General features: G+C 39.6%; 1 protein-coding gene across 7 annotated transcripts; it reads left to right on the top strand.

The window, feature by feature from the left end:
* The first annotated feature begins 9,940 nt into the window (after window positions 1–9,940).
* Window positions 9,941–20,851, top strand: LOC140181986 (uncharacterized). Of its 7 annotated transcripts, none has more exons than XR_011877740.1 (7): window positions 9,941–10,191; window positions 10,283–10,337; window positions 10,426–10,554; window positions 12,768–13,900; window positions 17,821–17,875; window positions 17,964–18,092; window positions 20,212–20,851. XR_011877740.1 is itself a non-coding variant. In XM_072227897.1 (6 exons), the coding sequence occupies exons 4-5, from the start codon at window positions 12,775–12,777 to the stop codon at window positions 17,829–17,831; spliced, it is 1,137 nt and encodes a 378-aa protein (XP_072083998.1). In that variant the 5' UTR covers window positions 9,941–10,191; window positions 10,283–10,337; window positions 10,426–10,554; window positions 12,768–12,774; the 3' UTR covers window positions 17,832–17,870; window positions 17,964–19,558. The 7 variants fall into 7 exon arrangements, 3 of the variants coding, with proteins under 3 accessions (XP_072083998.1, XP_072083997.1, XP_072083996.1); XR_011877739.1 differs by lacking the exon at window positions 20,212–20,851 and adding an exon at window positions 19,570–19,941; XM_072227897.1 differs by lacking the exon at window positions 20,212–20,851 and having other exon boundaries at window positions 17,821–17,870; window positions 17,964–19,558.
* The last annotated feature ends 1,147 nt before the right edge of the window (window positions 20,852–21,998 follow it).

Genomic DNA, 21,998 nt, shown 5'->3' with positions numbered 1-21,998 from the left:
TTGAAGCAAAAAAGAGTGAAAACAAAGCTTGCGAAAAAAAAATGCGAAAAAAAAAGAAAAAAAAGAAAGAAAAAGAAAAAGCAAGCAAAAAAAGCCATACCCTTTAAACCAAAAGGCAAGGTAAAAGGATCAAGGCTTTGAGCATTAATGGATAAGAGGGCCCAAAGGAATAAAATCCTGGCCTAAGCGGCTAAATAAGCTGTCCTAACCATGTGCTTGTGGCGTGAGGTGTCAAGTGAAAAGCTGAGACTGAGCGGTTAAAGTCGTGGCCAAATAAAAAAGATGTCTTAAGAGCTCGGGCACCTCTAACAGGACTCAGCAAAGCTGAGTCACAACTAAAAAGGTTCCCCATTATCTGTCTGTGGATTTATTATCCGGTTTAATACTGGAAAACAAATGCTTAGGGTCACGGCCAATGTAAGACCCATAATTTTTTGAAAAATATTATTATGAGTTAATTTCAATTTATTATTCATTAAAGACTTATTTTTAGAAATTATTTTATAAAAGTAATTAAATAAAGTTTTGACAATTAAATTGGAAATTTTACCTAATTTTAAAGTTATTGAATAAATTTTCTATAATTAAATTATACAGCTTAACAGTTGCAAAAGAATAAGAATTTTATACAATTTAGTTAAATAATAGAGATTCTATAATTTAATATTTTAATTTTATTATAAATAGAAAATAAATTATATTATTTCTAATTTTAAATTAGAATATTTGATTAAAAGCTGATTAATAAATTGATAATTAAGTAGTATATTTTTAAAAGTAATTTTAAGAGATCAAATTAGATTTCAAATTTATATAATATACTTTAATTTTATTAAAATTGACCAAACCCCAATTTACCCAAAATTCTTAATTTCACTTTTATCCTAAATTAAACCCTAATTTCCAAATTAAACCCCAAAGACCCTAACCCCTTCTAACTTAACCCTAACCACTGCCAATGTTTCCCTTCTCTGACCAAACCCAACAGCAGTAGGATAGAAAGAAAGAAACAGAGAGAGAGGGTAGAGAGGGGAGAACGGGAGAGCAGGGGAAGAAGGGGGACCACATCCAGTCATCACCACCGCGCCGCGTCGCTGCTCCGCCGCCGTTTGCGCTTCTGTCGCCATCAGAACTGCACGCCGCCGCTGGAAGCATCTTCATCGCCGAGTTGCTTCGTCTTCCAGCCTCCATGGTCGTTGTCGCTAGGTTGCCACGAAGAGGGGGATCGGGAAGAGAGAGGGAGTTTGCATCCATTGCTGCTGTTGGAGGGCAGGACCGTCACGGAGAAGGGTTGAGCCGTCGCTACCGTGCCTCAACCGCCGTCAATTTGCTGCTGCTGTTGTTGTTGGAAGTCGTTGTCGTCGCCAGAAAAGGGGGAAAAAAAGCGAGAGTTGACGCCGGAGAAGGGGTTTCCATCGCTACCCGGTCCCTGTTGGATTCCCCCGTGGAGAAAAGAACGGCGCGAGGGAGAGAGGGAGACAAAATCGTGCGAGCCAGAGGAGCCACCGTCCTTGCCGTTGCCACCACGGTTGCCGGTGAGTCATGCACCGCCATCAGAGTCGAAGATAGCACCAACCTTCTTCTTCTGGTTCGATTCTCCTGTGTTGAACCTGTAAGCTTTAACCCTTACTTTGCTTCCATTTTTGTTTCTTAGTCTTTTCTGTCTGAGTAAGGAAAACAATGTTTCTGTTTAACACTGCTGCTCTGCCTTCCCTGTTTGCTAATGGAATTATCATAGGTGATAATATTAATGGTACTAACGAGCTATTAGAGTTGCTGCTGCTGCTGAACCGACAGAGTCACTTCTAAGCTACCGCAGCCATTGTCGGAGTTCTTAGCTGCCGCCATTGCCATGGTAAAGAGTATCCTGCTTTCAATTCCCATCCTTTCAATTTCTAGGGATATGGTTATCACTGCGATGTTATTGCAGCTGCCACCAAGGTTTTCCACCATCACCGGAGCCGCTGTGGGGATAGTTTGGAATTGCTGCCATTGCTTCGTCTCCATGTTTCTCCTTTGTTAAGTAAGCATATCTTTTTCAAAACCTTCACCGCTAGTGTATGTCTGCTTTGTATGAATTTGATAAAGATTCTGAGATGTTGGTAATGTAGGTTCGAGTTTCGGTTGTTGTGTGTCGCGCTTAGAGTTGCGGTTGCTACTACGGATAGTGGATAAAGCTGAGATTATGGCTGCTGCGTCGCTAGCCGAGGAAAAGGGATTTTTGACGCATTTTGGTTTTGCGAGTTTCGACTGAGGTAGGGGTTTTCTTAAATCTATTTTACATTACAGGGTTGTTATAAATCGATATTAACGCGTAAAATACAATTTTGTGATTTCATGAGTTTTATGAATTAAATTGAGTTGTTTTGGTTGAATGAGATTATTAGTTTGATTGACAAACTGATCGATTAAGAAAGTTGGATATTTGGATTAGTTGATTGATGTTGTTAAAGTGGTTTTCCCTGAATTATTAGAGGAGATTTATTATTGCCTTTTAGGTTAATTTTGGAAACGGTTTGATTTTAGAAAAGATTTAATATTAAAATTTGATTTGATATTAAACCCGATTTGATATCGGAATTTGATTTTAAAATAAATTTGAAAAGGACTTGATATTTGAAAACGGGTTATTTATTGAGAATGATTTTCTATTTTGGAAATGATTCGAAAAGTGTTTGAGGAATGGTTTGGTTTGAAACTGTTTGAGAAGACTGAGAATTCTTAACTATTGATTGATGCTGTTGGTTGAAGTAGGTTTAAATTGCGATTTATAGGATTGGTTGATTGAATTCTGGATTTTGCAATTTCTTTGGATTGAGTGTTGTTGTGATAATGGTTATTGGAAGTGATTTGACTGATTAACAGGCGTTTGGTTTGGTTGGGACCCGAAAAGGTGGCAGTGTCCAAGTTTTAGAGGAGATGCTGCCGAAATTTTATAAAATTGGAAGTTTTATTTGAAGTAACTAATCAGAAATATTTGTCTTTAAACATTATATGTTTTAAGATTGATTTATTATCAAAGAAAGAATTGTTTTGAATAGGGATTGTTAATGAACGGAATGGAAAGAAGGATGATGAGGATTTTCTTTGAAATATGGTTTTTGAATGAATTTGGAAATGAGATTTGGATTGATGAATGATTATGATTTAATACTTCAAGTTTTAGAAATAAAGAAAATTAATCTTATTATCTTATAAATTCAATTAGAGAATTTGATTTTAAACCAATTAGTATTTTAATACAATAAATAATATTTTAAAATAATTTTGAAGATTAAAATTAGATTTCAAATTAACATTATATACTCTAATTTGATTAAAAATAACTAAAATCTAAATTAAATCCTAAATTGCTAAAACAAAACCATAAGCCTAATTTTATAAACACTCACACTCACATCTCTCAGCTCACACGCACATACAGCTCCATCCCTTTCCCTACCCTCACTTACCCACAAAAATCCCATCAGAAGGAAAGAAAGAAAAAAAGAAAGGGGAAGAAGGATGGGAACCGAGGAAGGAAGGAGGGGGGGAGAAGAGTGAGGCGGCGCGGTGGGTGTCACTGCACCGTCGCCGCCGCTGCTGGCAGAGGAGAGAGGAGATCTGAGAGAGAAGGAGAGTGTCGCGTGGGAGGCGCTGTGTTGTGTCGACATTTGCACCAGCGCCGAAGAGGACCGCGCGAGAAGGAGGCGCCACCGTCGCTGTTTTCATCGCGTGTGGAGTCGCCGTTGCCGACAAGCCCAGCCGCTGTCTAGTTGTGTCGCCGCCATGAAGACCTCGCCGACGTCTTTCCCTACCTGATCGTCACCGTCTTTGGAGCAGAGAGCGAAAGAGATCCCACGGTGGAGGAAGCAGGGAGGCGTCGCCGTGCAGCAAGAAGCTACCACCGCCGCGAAGCTACCGCTGCCGTTGCGCGCTCCGTCATCGCTACTGCTAGAGCTGCGCCGCCGTGACCGAGCTTCTGCCACCTGAAACCCGCCGCCACTGCCACCAGAAACTGCCACTAAGGCCTAAGTCAGTTTGGTAAGCTCTAATCTTACCTCAGATCTTCCTTTCTGTTAAGTTGCTTTTATCGTGAGTTGTTACTGAGGGTGTTTGCATCGGACTATATAGTCACCACTACTGCAGGACCATTAGAGCTTCCGGCCGTTATTAGAGCTGCTGTCCGGTCAATTTAGAAGTTGCTACTGTGTCGTTCTATTCTGTTTACCATGGTAAGATTATTCGGTTCCGTTCTTGTGTATCGCAACACTCTATTATCAATCATGTTCTAATATCGCTTAATATCCGTCCCGCGTTAATTCTAAATTATGTCAGATAAGTGGTTGTTGCTGTGATCCCTGCGGTTGATTGGGAATTTCTGCGGTTGCTGCCGATTAACATGAGAAAAAGGATTTAATGAGTTTAATTATGCAACTTACGACTAATTGAGGTAGGGGTTTTTCTTAAAATCTAATTTATATTACAGAGTTGTGATAAATAGATATTAATGTGAGAGAACATATGCCTGTGATTATAATTGTCTTCTAAATGTGGTTGTTTGCTGGACTGAATGACTGATTGCTTGACTGCTTGAATAGTTTGTGATTGCTGAAAAGAGATTAGTTTGAAAGGTTATTTAGTTGATTATTATGAAAATGGCTTTTCTTGGTTTTGAAGCTATTTTTGATGATGTAAAGGAATTGGCTTTGGAATGGTTTAATTTTGAGTTAGTGACTTTATAAATGATTTAGTATTTGAGCTAGTTTGATTTTAAAAAGAGATTTATTATGGGCACTGATTTACTTTGAAAACTATTTGATATTGGAACTAGCCGAATCTTGGAAAATGATTGAGGTTTTGAAAAGGTTTGAGAAATGTTTGGATGGGACCCGAAAAGGGTGGCAGAATCCGAATTTTAGAGGAGATGCTGCCGAAATTTTATAAAATTAGAAGTTTCATTTAAAGTAGTTATTTTAAAAGGTTTAATTTTAAGCATTATATGATATGATTTAAGAATACTTCATTTATCAAAGAAAAAGTTATGTTTTGGATTGATAATTGTTAGTGAACGAAACAGAAAGAAGAATGATGAGGATTGATTTGAAATATGATTTTTGAATGAATTTGGAAATGGATATGGATTGACGAATGATGATGATATTGAGAATGGTTTAGATATTGATGAATGATGAATAAATTATTTATATGGCTTATGAATTTGAAATATCTGAGATACGAGGTTCCCTGGATTAAGTGCCGTGGCTTGCCACCACATGTACCAGGTCGAAAACTCGATACTCTGTTGACCCTACGATGTAAGTGTGTGACCGGGCACTATATAAATTCTCGGGAATGTTACACCCATTGAGTAATATTGATTATTTGAGAAAAAGATATGCATAGACTCTTGGGGATGCACGTCGGGGGACAGTCTAAGTACAATTCAGACTTGTCGGGTTGGCTGGATAACCGACAGATGAGCCTCATCAGCCATAGGACAGGCATGCATCATATGCATTTGTATGCTTTGCTTGGGTTTGAACTTGTTTTGGTTTGCCTAATTGTTAAACTGTTCTTAACTGCTACTTGAACTATTTGCTGTAACTGCTACCTACTTGTGCTTTCCTTGTCTGTCTTGCCTGTGTTTGTCCTGGCATGCTACATTGAGAATGAACCTCGGTGCTGAATTAATGACTATGTTGTTTGATTGTGTGGTTGGTTTCTGATTGAGATTTGCTTATGAGAAAGGGAAGACTTTGAAATTTCTGAAAATGTTAAACACTGCTTCTTTGAAAAGGTTTTGAACGATTAGCTATATGATTTTAGAAGTATTCATAAGATAATGATAGTCACAGAATCTGAAAACAGTTTTCTTATTGAATATCTTCTTATGACAACTTTGAAACTCCGTGGTGAGACCGTGTGGTTAGGTTCTCACCCCCCTACAGCTTTACCTTTTCAGGAACCGGATGAAGAAGCGTTAAGAAGAGTTATACTGCGTTTGGTTGATATGTTGTATTAATTAGATTGTTTTCTTCCCTCGTCTTTGTTATCACAAGGTTGTAAGAGGGATAGGAATTGTATGTTTTATATGTATAATATATTATGAGTTATTATGTAAGGAGTCTTGTATATGAATCTATGCCTGTTGGTATTTTTCTTAAGATAAAGTGTTTATTTCCGGTTTTAAAGGAAATCAGCGGTACAGAATCGAGTCACAGGCTCCTATTTTAGTATTTAGTATGTAAAGTAGTCGTAATGCTCCTTGCTATCAGAGTAGCGCAGCCGGAAGCGTGAGGGATCTGGTAGGGTGCAGCAGCCGGGGAGAGTATACACCACTTCTACCATTGGTGCTGAGGGATCTGAGACACTGATTAGAGGTAATTGTGAAATGGCTGGTAAAATCTTAAATGCTTTATTTGATTCAGGAGCGTCTCATTCATTTATTGCATTTGAAAAGGCCCATGAATTAGGATTGAGAATGGTGGTTTTAGGTTATGATTTGAAAGTATATAATGCTACTCATGAAGTTATGGTGACTAGGATAGAATGTCCACAAGTTCCTTTTCGAGTGCAACAGCGTGAATTTGTGCATAATTTGATTTGTTTGCCTATGACTGGTCTTGATCTCATTTTGGGATTGGATTGGTTATCCAAGAATCATGTTTTGCTTGATTGTTCTGAGAAGTCAGTACAGTTTATGCCAGAAGGGTCAGAAGCACCGGTTGTGGTGAATAGTTACTATTTGAATTCTATGATAGTAAACTGTTCTGGAACTGAATGTCAGGGTATTATGTTATTAACTGCGGGAATATCAGGTGATGATCAGAGTTTAGAGCAGATTCCTGTTGTATGTGAATTTCCAGATGTGTTTCCGGATGATATTAATGAATTTCCACCTAACCGGGAAGTGGAATTCGCAATTGAGTTGGTACCTGGATCCGGTCCAATTTCAATTACTCCTTATAGGATGTCGCCTTTAGAAATGGCTGAACTGAAGGCTCAGCTGGAAGATTTGTTGGGTAAGCATTTTATCCGACCAAGTGTTTCTCCGTGGGGAGCACCAGTGTTACTGGTAAAGAAGAAGGATGGGAGTATGCGGCTGTGTGTCGATTATCGGCAATTGAATAAGATCACTGTGAAGAATAAATATCCGTTGCCTAGAATCGATGATCTAATGGATCAGTTACAGGGTGCTGGTGTGTTTTCTAAGATTGACCTGCGATCCGGATATCATCAGATAAGGGTTAGAGACGAGGATATTCCGAAAACTACTTTCAGGACGCGTTATGGTCATTATGAGTATACAGTGATGTCTTTTGGGTTAACTAATGCCCCGGCAGTATTTATGGATTATATGAACAGGATTTTCCGTCCGTATCTGGACAAGTTTGTTATTGTCTTCATTGATGATATTCTCGTTTATTCTAAGTCTGAAGAGGAACATGCTGATCACTTGCGAACTGTGCTGCAAATTCTGAGAGACAGGAAGTTATATGCTAAGTTATCTAAATGTGAGTTCTGGAAGAGTGAAGTGAAGTTTCTCGGCCACGTGGTGAGTAAGCAGGGGATAGCTGTGGATCCTGCTAAGGTGGAAGCAGTGATGAATTGGGAGCGACCAACTTCAGTGACAGAAATCAGGAGTTTCCTAGGTTTGGCGGGGTATTATCGCAGATTCATTAAAGGATTTTCACAACTCGCCTTACCTTTAACTAAGTTGACTAGGAAGGATACACCTTTTATCTGGACTCCGGAATGTGAAGAGAGTTTCCAGGCATTGAAGCACAGGTTGACTACTGCACCTGTATTGGTATTACCTGAACCAAGTGAACCGTTTGAAGTGTATTGTGATGCATCTCTGAAAGGTTTAGGGTGTGTTCTGATGCAGCACCAGAATGTTGTAGCATACGCCTCACGGCAATTAAGGCCGCATGAAATGAACTATCCGACACATGATTTGGAACTTGCTGCTGTTGTGTTTGCTTTAAAGATTTGGAGGCACTATCTCTATGGTGTTAAGTTTCATGTTTTCTCAGACCATAAGAGTTTGAAGTATCTTTTTGAGCAGAAAGAATTGAATATGCGTCAGAGGAGATGGATGGAACTTCTGAAAGATTATGATTTTGAATTGAATTATCATCCAGGAAAAGCGAACGTTGTGGCGGACGCTTTGAGTCGGAAGTCTTTATATGCAGCTTGGATGATGCTACGGGAGGAAGAGTTACTGAAGGCATTCCAAGGTTTGAATTTGGGAGTTAGAGAAGAATCTGGAATCCTGTGTTTGAGTCAGTTGCAAATTTCAAGTGATTTTAAATCAGAACTTCTGAGGGCTCATCGAGACAGTGAAGCGTTACGTAAGGTATTGCCAGCAGTCGAACAGGGGAAACAGTGGAGAGTGTCAGAAGGTCAGGATGGTTTATGGAGATTCAAGAACCGGATTATTGTGCCAGATATTGGAGACATGCGACAGAGAATCTTAAAGGAAGCTCATAAGAGCGGGTTTTCAATTCACCCAGGGAGCACTAAAATGTATCAAGATCTGAAAGCGATGTTCTGGTAGCCAGGTATGACGAATGATGTGGCATTGTATGTATCTAAATGTTTAACGTGTCAGAAGGTTAAGATTGAGCATCAGAGACCATCAGGGACCCTTCAGCCTTTGGAGATTCCACAATGGAAATGGGAGAGTATCGCAATGGATTTTGTAATAGGTTTGCCTAGAACCCGATCTGGTTGTGACACTATTTGGGTGGTTGTGGATCGACTAACAAAATCAGCTCACTTTCTTCCTATCCGAATAAGTTGCACAATGGAGGAATTGGCTCGAATGTATATTAAAGAGATTGTCAGGTTGCATGGCGTGCCTTCTACCATTATATCTGATAGGGATCCTCGTTTCACATCAAGGTTCTGGGGAGCTTTTCAGCGTGCATTCGGGACTCAGTTAAGTTTGAGTACTGCATATCACCCTCAGACAGATGGTCAGTCAGAGAGAACTATTCAGACCTTGGAGGATATGCTAAGGGCTTGTGTTTTGGACCAGCCGGCGAGCTGGGATCGATATATGCCATTAGTAGAGTTTGCTTATAATAATAGCTATCATGCGAGCATCAGAATGGCTCCATATGAAGCTCTGTATGGCAGAAAATGTCAATCTCCACTGTGTTGGTATGAAACTGGAGAAAGGAGTTTATTAGGGCCTGAGATGATAGCTGAAACGACTGAGCAGATAAAGAAGATTCGTAGTCGAATGCTTATAGCCCAAAGCCGCCAAAAGAGCTATGCTGACCAAAGGCGAAAGCCTTTGGAATTTGAAGAAGGAGAACATGTCTTTTTGAAAGCTACACCAACCACTGGAGTGGGAAGAGCTATTAAGACCAAGAAACTGAATCCCCGTTATATTGGACCATTTGAGATTCTGAAGAGAATTGGACCAGTGGCTTATAGAATTGCCTTACCGCCGTACCTTTCGAATTTGCACGATGTATTTCATGTATCACAGCTTCGAAAGTATACTCCTGACGCAAGTCATGATCTGGAACCAGAACCAATCCAAGTAAGAGAAGATCTAACACTTCCGGTAATTCCGGTAAGAATTGATGACACCAGCGTTAAACGATTACGAGGAAGGGAAGTATCATTGGTAAAAGTAGCTTGGAGGCGAGCTGGTATCGAGGAACATACCTGGGAGCTCAAATCAGATATGCGACAGAACTATCCACATCTCTTTTCAGGTAACTAGATTTGAATTTTGAGGGCAAAATTCTTTGTTAGGTGGGTAGAATGTAAACCCCGATTAAATTAGTAGATAATTAGTCAATAAATTAATTTTTAATAAGGAGGATTAGAAATGTGAATATTATATTAAATTAGGGTAGAGCTCATCGAAACGAGAATTTTGACACTAATTTTGAAGAAAACGGTCCAAGATTGGACCGAAAGTACCGAACCGGTTGAACCGGACCCGAACCGGGCTGTCGGTTCAACCGGACCAGCCCTATTAAATGAACCCAGCTTTGTCTTCTCCCTCATTACTGCAGCAACGAAGCTTTCAGCTTCCAGGGAGAAGAGAAACGAGAAACATTCCCGTAACCCTCACGTTAATTTCCGATCCCCGTAACTTCTCCGTCCGAGCTCCAATCGCCGCACCGTTTGCGGCCACGCGTCCACCGCGTCGAGCTCTACATTTCTACCGGAACAATTTCACTGGTAATTTGTTTAATCACTCTCAGCCCTCTTTTCCCCCAATTTTCGAATTTTAAGTGGGAATATTGAATTTCTTTAATTTCTGATGTTTTAGGATCCAATTAGCTTGAGAGAAACGTTCACTCTTGCTTATGTGAAGCTTGGGTAAGGTGAGGATACGATAATTCTATTTTATTTTCATTAAATTCGAGCTTTGAGTATTAAATTGGGTATATATGTATTATGAATGTGTATTAGGTTGAAAATAAATAATTGGAGCTTGAAATTGTGAATACTGGAACTTGGAGGAAGCGGATTAGTTGAGTTTTGAGGGGTTGTCTTGGTTTTGAATAAATAGCTTTGGTCGTTACGTGGAAATCGGCTAAGGTATGGTTTAGGTTTCTTGCATTTAATATATAATATTCTGTGAAAACTTAGGCTAGATGACCATAGGATAAGTTGGAATGCAGGTGTATATTTAATATTTAGTAATTTGTCGATGAATATAATTGGTTGAAGTTTATTGGATAATTAGTTATTAATTTTGGATGGTGAATGTTGTTATGTTAATTTGGAGAGAATTATAGTTGAATGTTATTGTTGATGAACATGGTTGGTTTGGTGCTTGTTGATTAATTAACGATTCGATGAATTATTGATTTGAGGTATTTTGTGTTAAAAGCCTAGGATTTGTGAACTATGACTCTTAGTTGAATTTTGGTTGTTGGATTTGAATTTTGTATGAGTTTAATTGTTGATCTGAGGTAGATTTTTTGTGGAGATTGTTATGATAATGAGGAAGGAAATGTTGAATTGAAAAGAATACAGGTTTGGACCCGAACAGGGTGGCAAAGTCCGAGTTTTAGAGGAGATGCTGCCGAAATTTTATAAAAATTAGAGATTAGAGATTTTGTTATATGATTATTTAGAAAGATTTAGATTCAAAGGTTATATGGTTTGATTTTGAGTTATTAAGAAAATGAGCATGTTTTAAGTTTGATTCATTTAGAAAAGAATGACTTATGTTTTGAATTGGAACTATTGATGGACGGAATGGGAGGTGTGATATAATGAAGGATAAGGATTGAATATGTTTAATGTATGATGATGAATGAGAGGCAATTGAGAATGATGTGGATGTTGATGAATTATAATTGAATTATTTATATGGCTTATGAATTTGAATAATCTGAGATACGAGATTCCCTGGATTAAGTGCCGTGGCTTGCCACCACGTGTACCAGGATGAAAACTCGATACTCTGTTGACCCTACGACGTAAGTGTGACCGGGCACTATATAAAGTCCCGGGAATGTTACCCCCATTGAGCAATATTGATTATTTGAGAAAAATCTATGCATAGACTCTTGGGGATGCACGTCGGGGGACAGTCTAAGGACAATTCAGACTTGTCGGGTTGGCTGGATAACCGACAGATGAGCCTCATCAGCCATAGGACAGGCATGCATCATATGCATATTACTTGAATTACTTGCTTGTGCTCTAATTGGGTGTGCCTATTTGTATTTGCCATGCTAAATGTGTATTTGTTACCTGCAGTAGTTGTAACCTTCTTGTGTTTGCCTTTATCTATTTATTTGTCTGTGAAAATGCATGATGGAATTGGAGGTATGGAGGAATGGCAGTATAGGACTTAGATTTAAGGTTAAGTTAAGTTAGGATTAAATATTTTTAGGAAACCACCTTTTATGGCTTCTGTTTAATACTTTAAGCTTTACAATCTGAGTGTCGGCGTTCTAGGATTGCCTCTGGCATTCCCAGGACCTTATATATTATGTGTGTGGCACCTTTACCATACTGAGAACCTCCGGTTCTCATTCCATACTATGTTGTTGATTTTCAGATGCAGGTCGGGAGCCATCTCGTTAGTCGTCTGGACTCTTAAAGCGGAGGGGTTACTGGATAGTGTTGTTGTATAGTTTTGCTGTACAGTGATGTATATATATGTACTTAGCTTTCTCTTCGCATAACTTGTTCTTTATGATCCTCTTAGAGGTTTATGGAGAGGCAGGATTGTGTGTATGTACTTTTGGATTTTGGATATGTATGTATATATGTGTAAATATTCTCCGGCCAGTCTTGACTTCGCAGGCTGAGTTAGGAGCTTGTTATTTTGTATCTTTGGCACTCTATTCCTACTTCTGTTATCTTATGTTTGACAGTTACGGTTTTCTTAGCATGTAAGTTAACTCGTTCCTTGAGCGTTGCGCTTTTATCTCGCGATTTTTTATTTCCCCTATTCTTCAAGGCTCCTAGCATATTATAACTCTTCTGCTATTATATGTACTTATTTTATTTTAGAGGTCGTAATACCACATCACCTCTGTTTTACGACTTAAGCGTAAAGCTTTGTGTGGTAGGGTGTTACATTATGGTATCAGAGCAGTTCGTTCCTATAGAGCCTGAAAGACGGACTGATTGTGCTTCTGTGCATTCTCTGTATATGTGTTTATGTGCTATTAGGATATCTGATTGATATATGTGGCATAAACGTTTGTGAGCATGCATTTGGAACTTAAAGCATTAGACCTGCGATATTGAGACTGATCAACTTAATATCACTTGTTTGGTGTGTATAGGGACCAGATGTCGACTCGCGGACGCGGTCGCGGGCGAGGTAGAGGTAGGACAGGCACCGTTACTCCTGCTCCCATAGGGACTGATCCAGTAGACTTTATGGCTGCCCTGGGAAATATGGCTGCAGCTATGCAGGCCACAGCCGAGGCATTGGGTAATCAGATAAATCAGGGTAATCATGGGAATAATAATGATGAGGATGGTCCTATGACACTTGCCACATTTCTGAAAGTTCGCCCTCCGACTTTTAGGGGAACCTCAAATCCCACTGATGCAGATAACTGGATTCAGGCTATGGAAAGGGCGTTGCAGGCCCAACAGGTTCCTGAAGAGCAATGGGTTGAATTTGGAACTTATCAGCTGCAAGGTGAAGCTCAGTATTGGTGGCAGGGAACACGACGTATCCTGCAGCCTGATGGTGCTGCGATTCCTTGGGAGGTTTTCCGGACAGAGTTCTATAAGAAATATTTTCCTAATTCAGCCAGAAATGCCAAGGAACTTGAATTAATGCAGTTAAAGCAGGGACAGATGACTGTTGCTGAGTATACCAGTAAATTTGAGGAGTTATGTCGCTTTTCTCGTATCTGTCAAGGTGCGCCTGAAGATTTTGCTGAATGGAAGTGTATTAAATATGAGGGAGGTCTTCGGAGCGATATTCTGAGCTTCGTTGCCCCAATGGAGATCAGGGTATTTTCTGAATTGGTGAATAAGAGTAGGGTGGCTGAGGATTGTGTGAGGAAGGCGGCAGCAGAGAAAGGGAGTTTGAGGGTGCCTTTTCAGAGGCCTTCAGGGAGGAACTTTGCTCCGAGAGGTAGGAATTTCAAATATGGAGGTTTTGTTTCGCAGCAGACTCAGGGTCAAGGTAATTACAGAAGGCTGAATACTAATGCTAGTCAAGGAAAAAGGTTTGGGAAGCAGCCACAGCAAGATCTGAATTGTCAGAAGTGCGGAAAGTATCATCCTGGAGTTCCGTGCAGACTAGGACTTGGAGTGTGCTATTCCTGTGGACAGCCCGGGTATATAGCCAGTAATTGCCCTGAGAAGAAGAAGTATGAGACTGGTAGGGTGCAGCAGCCGGGGAGAGTATACACCACTTCTACCATTGGTGCTGAGGGATCTGAGACACTGATTAGAGGTAATTGTGAAATGGCTGGTAAAATCTTAAATGCTTTATTTGATTCAGGAGCGTCTCATTCATTTATTGCATTTGAAAAGGCCCATGAATTAGGATTGAGAATGGTGGTTTTAGGTTATGATTTGAAAGTATATAATGCTACTCATGAAGTTATGGTGACTAGGATAGAATGTCCACAAGTTCCTTTTCGAGTGCAACAGCGTGAATTTGTGCATAATTTGATTTGTTTGCCTATGACTGGTCTTGATCTCATTTTGGGATTGGATTGGTTATCCAAGAATCATGTTTTGCTTGATTGTTCTGAGAAGTCAGTACAGTTTATGCCAGAAGGGTCAGAAGCACCGGTTGTGGTGAATAGTTACTATTTGAATTCTATGATAGTAAACTGTTCTGGAACTGAATGTCAGGGTATTATGTTATTAACTGCGGGAATATCAGGTGATGATCAGAGTTTAGAGCAGATTCCTGTTGTATGTGAATTTCCAGATGTGTTTCCGGATGATATTAATGAATTTCCACCTAACCGGGAAGTGGAATTCGCAATTGAGTTGGTACCTGGATCCGGTCCAATTTCAATTACTCCTTATAGGATGTCGCCTTTAGAAATGGCTGAACTGAAGGCTCAGCTGGAAGATTTGTTGGGTAAGCATTTTATCCGACTATGTGTTTCTCCGTGGGGAGCACCAGTGTTACTGGTAAAGAAGAAGGATGGGAGTATGCGGCTGTGTGTCGATTATCGGCAATTGAATAAGATCACTGTGAAGAATAAATATCCGTTGCCTAGAATTGATGATCTAATGGATCAGTTACAGGGTGCTGGTGTGTTTTCTAAGATTGACCTGCGATCCGGATATCATCAGATAAGGGTTAGAGACGAGGATATTCCGAAAACTACTTTCAGGACGCGTTATGGTCATTATGAGTATACAGTGATGTCTTTTGGGTTAACTAATGCCCCGACAGTATTTATGGATTATATGAACCGGATTTTCCGTCCGTATCTGGACAAGTTTGTTATTGTCTTCATTGATGATATTCTCGTTTATTCTAAGTCTAAAGAGGAACATGCTGATCACTTGCGAACTGTGCTGCAAATTCTGAGAGACAGGAAGTTATATGCTAAGTTATCTAAATGTGAGTTCTGGAAGAGTGAAGTGAAGTTTCTCGGCCACGTGGTGAGTAAGCAGGGGATAGCTGTGGATCCTGCTAAGGTGGAAGCAGTGATGAATTGGGAGCGACCAACTTCAGTGACAGAAATCAGGAGTTTCCTAGGTTTGGCGGGGTATTATCGCAGATTCATTAAAGGATTTTCACAACTCGCCTTACCTTTAACTAAGTTGACTAGGAAGGATACACCTTTTATCTGGACTCCGGAATGTGAAGAGAGTTTCCAGGCATTGAAGCACAGGTTGACTACTGCACCTGTATTGGTATTACCTGAACCAAGTGAACCGTTTGAAGTGTATTGTGATGCATCTCTGAAAGGTTTGGGGTGTGTTCTGATGCAGCACCAGAATGTTGTAGCATACGCCTCACGGCAATTAAGGCCGCATGAAATGAACTATCCGACACATGATTTGGAACTTGCTGCTGTTGTGTTTGCTTTAAAGATTTGGAGGCACTATCTCTATGGTGTTAAGTTTCATGTTTTCTCCGACCATAAGAGTTTGAAGTATCTTTTTGAGCAGAAAGAATTGAATATGCGTCAGAGGAGATGGATGGAACTTCTGAAAGATTATGATTTTGAATTGAATTATCATCCAGGAAAAGCGAACGTTGTGGCGGACGCTTTGAGTCGGAAGTCTTTATATGCAGCTTGGATGATGCTACGGGAGGAAGAGTTACTGAAGGCATTCCAAGGTTTGAATTTGGGAGTTAGAAAAGAATCTGGAATCCTGTGTTTGAGTCAGTTGCAAATTTCAAGTGATTTTAAATCAGAACTTCTGAGGGCTCATCGAGACAGTGAAGCGTTACGTAAGGTATTGCCAGCAGTCGAACAGGGGAAACAGTGGAGAGTGTCAGAAGGTCAGGATGGTTTATGGAGATTCAAGAACCGGATTATTGTGCCAGATATTGGAGACATGCGACAGAGAATCTTAAAGGAAGCTCATAAGAGCGGGTTTTCAATTCACCCAGGGAGCACTAAAATGTATCAAGATCTGAAAGCGATGTTCTGGTAGCCAGGTATGACGAATGATGTGGCATTGTATGTATCTAAATGTTTAACGTGTCAGAAGGTTAAGATTGAGCATCAGAGACCATCAGGGACCCTTCAGCCTTTGGAGATTCCACAATGGAAATGGGAGAGTATCGCAATGGATTTTGTAATAGGTTTGCCTAGAACCCGATCTGGTTGTGACACTATTTGGGTGGTTGTGGATCGACTAACAAAATCAGCTCACTTTCTTCCTATCCGAATAAGTTGCACAATGGAGGAATTGGCTCGAATGTATATTAAAGAGATTGTCAGGTTGCATGGCGTGCCTTCTACCATTATATTTGATAGGGATCCTCGTTTCACATCAAGGTTCTGGGGAGCTTTTCAGCGTGCATTCGGGACTCAGTTAAGTTTGAGTACTGCATATCACCCTCAGACAGATGGTCAGTCAGAGAGAACTATTCAGACCTTGGAGGATATGCTAAGGGCTTGTGTTTTGGACCAGCCGGCGAGCTGGGATCGATATATGCCATTAGTAGAGTTTGCTTATAATAATAGCTATCATGCGAGCATCAGAATGGCTCCATATGAAGCTCTGTATGGCAGAAAATGTCAATCTCCACTGTGTTGGTATGAAACTGGAGAAAGGAGTTTATTAGGGCCTGAGATGATAGCTGAAACGACTGAGCAGATAAAGAAGATTCGTAGTCGAATGCTTATAGCCCAAAGCCGCCAAAAGAGCTATGCTGACCAAAGGCGAAAGCCTTTGGAATTTGAAGAAGGAGAACATGTCTTTTTGAAAGCTACACCAACCACTGGAGTGGGAAGAGCTATTAAGACCAAGAAACTGAATCCCCGTTATATTGGACCATTTGAGATTCTGAAGAGAATTGGACCAGTGGCTTATAGAATTGCCTTACCGCCGTACCTTTCGAATTTGCACGATGTATTTCATGTATCACAGCTTCGAAAGTATACTCCTGACGCAAGTCATGTTCTGGAACCAGAACCAATCCAAGTAAGAGAAGATCTAACACTTCCGGTAATTCCGGTAAGAATTGATGACACCAGCGTTAAACGATTACGAGGAAGGGAAGTATCATTGGTAAAAGTAGCTTGGAGGCGAGCTGGTATCGAGGAACATACCTGGGAGCTCGAATCAGATATGCGACAGAACTATCCACATCTCTTTTCAGGTAACTAGATTTGAATTTTGAGGGAAAAATTCTTTGTTAGGTGGGTAGAATGTAAACCCCGATTAAATTAGTAGATAATTAGTCAATAAATTAATTTTTAATAAGGAGGATTAGAAATGTGAATATTATATTAAATTAGGGTAGAGCTCATCGAAACGAGAATTTTGACACTAATTTTGAAGAAAACGGTCCAAGATTGGACCGAAAGTACCGAACCGGTTGAACCGGACCCGAACCGGGCTGTCGGTTCAACCGGACCAGCCCTATTAAATGAACCCAGCTTTGTCTTCTCCCTCATTACTGCAGCAACGAAGCTTTCAGCTTCCAGGGAGAAGAGAAACGAGAAACATTCCCGTAACCCTCACGTTAATTTCCGATCCCCGTAACTTCTCCGTCCGAGCTCCAATCGCCGCACCGTTTGCGGCCACGCGTCCACCGCGTCGAGCTCTACATTTCTACCGGAACAATTTCACTGGTAATTTGTTTAATCACTCTCAGCCCTCTTTTCCCCCAATTTTCGAATTTTAAGTGGGAATATTGAATTTCTTTAATTTCTGATGTTTTAGGATCCAATTAGCTTGAGAGAAACGTTCACTCTTGCTTATGTGAAGCTTGGGTAAGGTGAGGATACGATAATTCTATTTTATTTTCATTAAATTCGAGCTTTGAGTATTAAATTGGGTATATATGTATTATGAATGTGTATTAGGTTGAAAATAAATAATTGGAGCTTGAAATTGTGAATACTGGAACTTGGAGGAAGCGGATTAGTTGAGTTTTGAGGGGTTGTCTTGGTTTTGAATAAATAGCTTTGGTCGTTACGTGGAAATCGGCTAAGGTATGGTTTAGGTTTCTTGCATTTAATATATAATGTTCTGTGAAAACTTAGGCTAGATGACCATAGGATAAGTTGGAATGCAGGTGTATATTTAATATTTAGTAATTTGTCGATGAATATAATTGGTTGAAGTTTATTGGATAATTAGTTATTAATTTTGGATGGTGAATGTTGTTATGTTAATTTGGAGAGAATTATAGTTGAATGTTATTGTTGATGAACATGGTTGGTTTGGTGCTTGTTGATTAATTAACGATTCGATGAATTATTGATTTGAGGTATTTTGTGTTAAAAGCCTAGGATTTGTGAACTATGACTCTTAGTTGAATTTTGGTTGTTGGATTTGAATTTTGTATGAGTTTAATTGTTGATCTGAGGTAGATTTTTTGTGGAGATTGTTATGATAATGAGGAAGGAAATGTTGAATTGAAAAGAATACAGGTTTGGACCCGAACAGGGTGGCAAAGTCCGAGTTTTAGAGGAGATGCTGCCGAAATTTTATAAAAATTAGAGATTAGAGATTTTGTTATATGATTATTTAGAAAGATTTAGATTCAAAGGTTATATGGTTTGATTTTGAGTTATTAAGAAAATGAGCATGTTTTAAGTTTGATTCATTTAGAAAAGAATGACTTATGTTTTGAATTGGAACTATTGATGGACGGAATGGGAGGTGTGATATAATGAAGGATAAGGATTGAATATGTTTAATGTATGATGATGAATGAGAGGCAATTGAGAATGATGTGGATGTTGATGAATTATAATTGAATTATTTATATGGCTTATGAATTTGAATAATCTGAGATACGAGATTCCCTGGATTAAGTGCCGTGGCTTGCCACCACGTGTACCAGGTTGAAAACTCGATACTCTGTTGACCCTACGACGTAAGTGTGACCGGGCACTATATAAATTCCCGGGAATGTTACCCCCATTGAGCAATATTGATTATTTGAGAAAAATCTATGCATAGACTCTTGGGGATGCACGTCGGGGGACAGTCTAAGGACAATTCAGACTTGTCGGGTTGGCTGGATAACCGACAGATGAGCCTCATCAGCCATAGGACAGGCATGCATCATATGCATATTACTTGAATTACTTGCTTGTGCTCTAATTGGGTGTGCCTATTTGTATTTGCCATGCTAAATGTGTATTTGTTACCTGCAGTAGTTGTAACCTTCTTGTGTTTGCCTTTATCTATTTATTTGTCTGTGAAAATGCATGATGGAATTGGAGGTATGGAGGAATGGCAGTATAGGACTTAGATTTAAGGTTAAGTTAAGTTAGGATTAAATATTTTTAGGAAACCACCTTTTATGGCTTCTGTTTAATACTTTAAGCTCTACAATCTGAGTGTCGGCGTTCTAGGATTGCCTCTGGCATTCCCAGGACCTTATATATTATGTGTGTGGCACCTTTACCATACTGAGAACCTCCGGTTCTCATTCCATACTATGTTGTTGATTTTCAGATGCAGGTCGGGAGCCATCTCGTTAGTCGTCTGGACTCTTAAAGCGGAGGGGTTACTGGATAGTGTTGTTGTATAGTTTTGCTGTACAGTGATGTATATATATGTACTTAGCTTTCTCTTCGCATAACTTGTTCTTTTTGATCCTCTTAGAGGTTTATGGAGAGGCAGGATTGTGTGTATGTACTTTTGGATTTTGGATATGTATGTATATATGTGTAAATATTCTCCGGCCAGTCTTGACTTCGCAGGCTGAGTTAGGAGCTTGTTATTTTGTATCTTTGGCACTCTATTCCTACTTCTGTTATCTTATGTTTGACAGTTACGGTTTTCTTAGCATGCAAGTTAACTCGTTCCTTGAGCGTTGCGCTTTTATCTCGCGATTTTTTATTTCCCCTATTCTTCAAGGCTCCTAGCATATTATAACTCTTCTGCTATTATATGTACTTATTTTATTTTAGAGGTCGTAATACCACATCACCTCTGTTTTACGACTTAAGCGTAAAGCTTTGTGTGGTAGGGTGTTACATTTTACATAGTTTTTAGTATGTTTTAGTTACTTTTTATTATATTTTTATTAGTTTTTATGCAAGAATCATATTTCTGGACTTTACTATGAGTTTGTGTATTTTTCTATGATTTCAGGTATTTTTTGGCTGAAATTGAGGGACCTGAGCAAAAATCTGATTTAGAGGCTAAAAAAAGACTGCAGATGCTGTTGGATTCTGACCCTCCTGCACTCGAAGTGGATTTTCTGGAGCTACAGAAGCCCAATTGGCACGCTCTCAATTGCGTTGGAAATTAGACATCTTGAGCTTTCCAGCAATGTTAATAGTCCATACTTTTTCCGATATTTGAAGGCCCAAACTGGCATCTAAACGCTCACTTGATACCCTTTTCTGGAGTAAAATGCCAGAACTGGAGTTAAACGCTGAAACTGGCACCCAAGCTGGTGTTTAACTCCAAGAATGGCCTATGCACGTGAAAGCTTCAATGCTCAGCCCAAGCATACACCAAGTGGGCCCCAGAAGTGGATTTCTGCACTATCTGCACTTAGTTACTTATTTTCTGTAATCCCTAGTAACTAGTTTAGTATAAATAGCACTTTTTACTATTGTATTCGCGAACTTTATCACCTTTGGATTCGGAGGCTAGCCATTCGACCATGCCTAGACCTTTTTCTTTTATGTATTTTCTACGGTGGAGTTTCTACACCTCATAGATTAAGGTGCGGAGCTCTGTTGTTCTTCATGAATTAATGCAAGTACTATTGTTTTTCTTTCAATTCATGCCTACTTCTTCTCCAAGATATACTCTCGTACTTAATTCAGTTAAGTCAGAATGAAGGGGTGACCCGTGACAATCACCCACTATCTTCGTTACTGCTTAGCCAAGATCCGCGTGCCTGACAACCACAAGCAGTTTGCATGATGTTCAACGTAGTCATTGGACGACAGCTGGAGTATATTTTCTTCGATATCTAATACACGGACCAAGTCCGTTAGATTAGTATCTTCGTGGTATAGGCTAGAACCATTGGCAGCATTCTTGAGATCCGGAAAGTCTAAACCTTGTTTGTGGTATTCCGAGTAGGATCTGGGAAGGGATGACTGTGACGAGCTTCAAACTTGCGAATGTTGGGCGCAGTGACAGTTTGCAAAAGGATAAGGGTCCTATTCCGACGCTAGTGAGAACCGACAGCTGATTAGCTGTGCGGTAGCTGTACTTGGTATTTTTCATCCGAGACGAGAAATCCGACAGTTGATTAGCCGTGCAGAGATCGTACCTTGTATTTTTCATCCGAGAGGATCATACAGCTTGCCATGGAAGGGAGCACACATGATTGGAAGAAGGCAATAGGAAAGCAGAGGTTCAGAAGCAACAAAGCATCTCCAAACACTTATCTGAAATTCCAACCAATGAATTACATAAGTATCTCTATCTTATTTTATAGTTTATTTATCTTTTAATTATCAAAACCTCATAACCATTTGAATCCGCCTGACTGAGATTTACAAGATGACCATAGCTTGCTTCAAGCCGACAATCTCTGTGGGATCGACCCTTACTCACGTAAGGTTTATTACTTGGACGACCCAGTGCACTTGCTGGTTAGTTGTGCGGAGTTGTGAAAAGTGTGAATCACAATTTCGTGCACCATTTACCAAGTTAATGTCGCTAAAACTGGTTAATTTTTTTTTCAGGTATATACCGTTACCGTCAATAAACTTTGGCTCAAGATCTCTATATTTTTTTATTATTACTGACAACTCCAAGTGTTGATAATTTAGTCTAAAATTTTTAATACTCATTTTACTTATGCACTTTTATCGACAGTAAAGCCGTTAGTAAAATTAATTAACTACGATTTGATTATCGGTAGAAATAGTCTCCTTTGCAGCAAGAACAGTGGATCGAATCTAGGTTTCATT

This window comes from Arachis hypogaea, chromosome 19, assembly GCF_003086295.3.
Source record: "Arachis hypogaea cultivar Tifrunner chromosome 19, arahy.Tifrunner.gnm2.J5K5, whole genome shotgun sequence".
In the NCBI taxonomy this organism is placed as follows: domain Eukaryota; kingdom Viridiplantae; phylum Streptophyta; class Magnoliopsida; order Fabales; family Fabaceae; genus Arachis; species Arachis hypogaea.
Note: the sequence above shows the minus strand (reverse complement) of the source record. Positions and strands in the feature narration are given on the sequence as shown.

Excerpts from the sequence above, each read along its gene's own strand:
- LOC140181986 (XM_072227895.1), top strand. The coding sequence starts at position 12,775 with ATGTCGACTCGCGGACGCGGTCGCGGGCGAGGTAGAGGTAGGACAGGC. Across the intron at positions 13,901-19,569 it reads ATCTGAGACACTGATTAGAG|ATGCAGGTCGGGAGCCATCT; the intron begins GTAATTGTGAAA and ends GTTGATTTTCAG.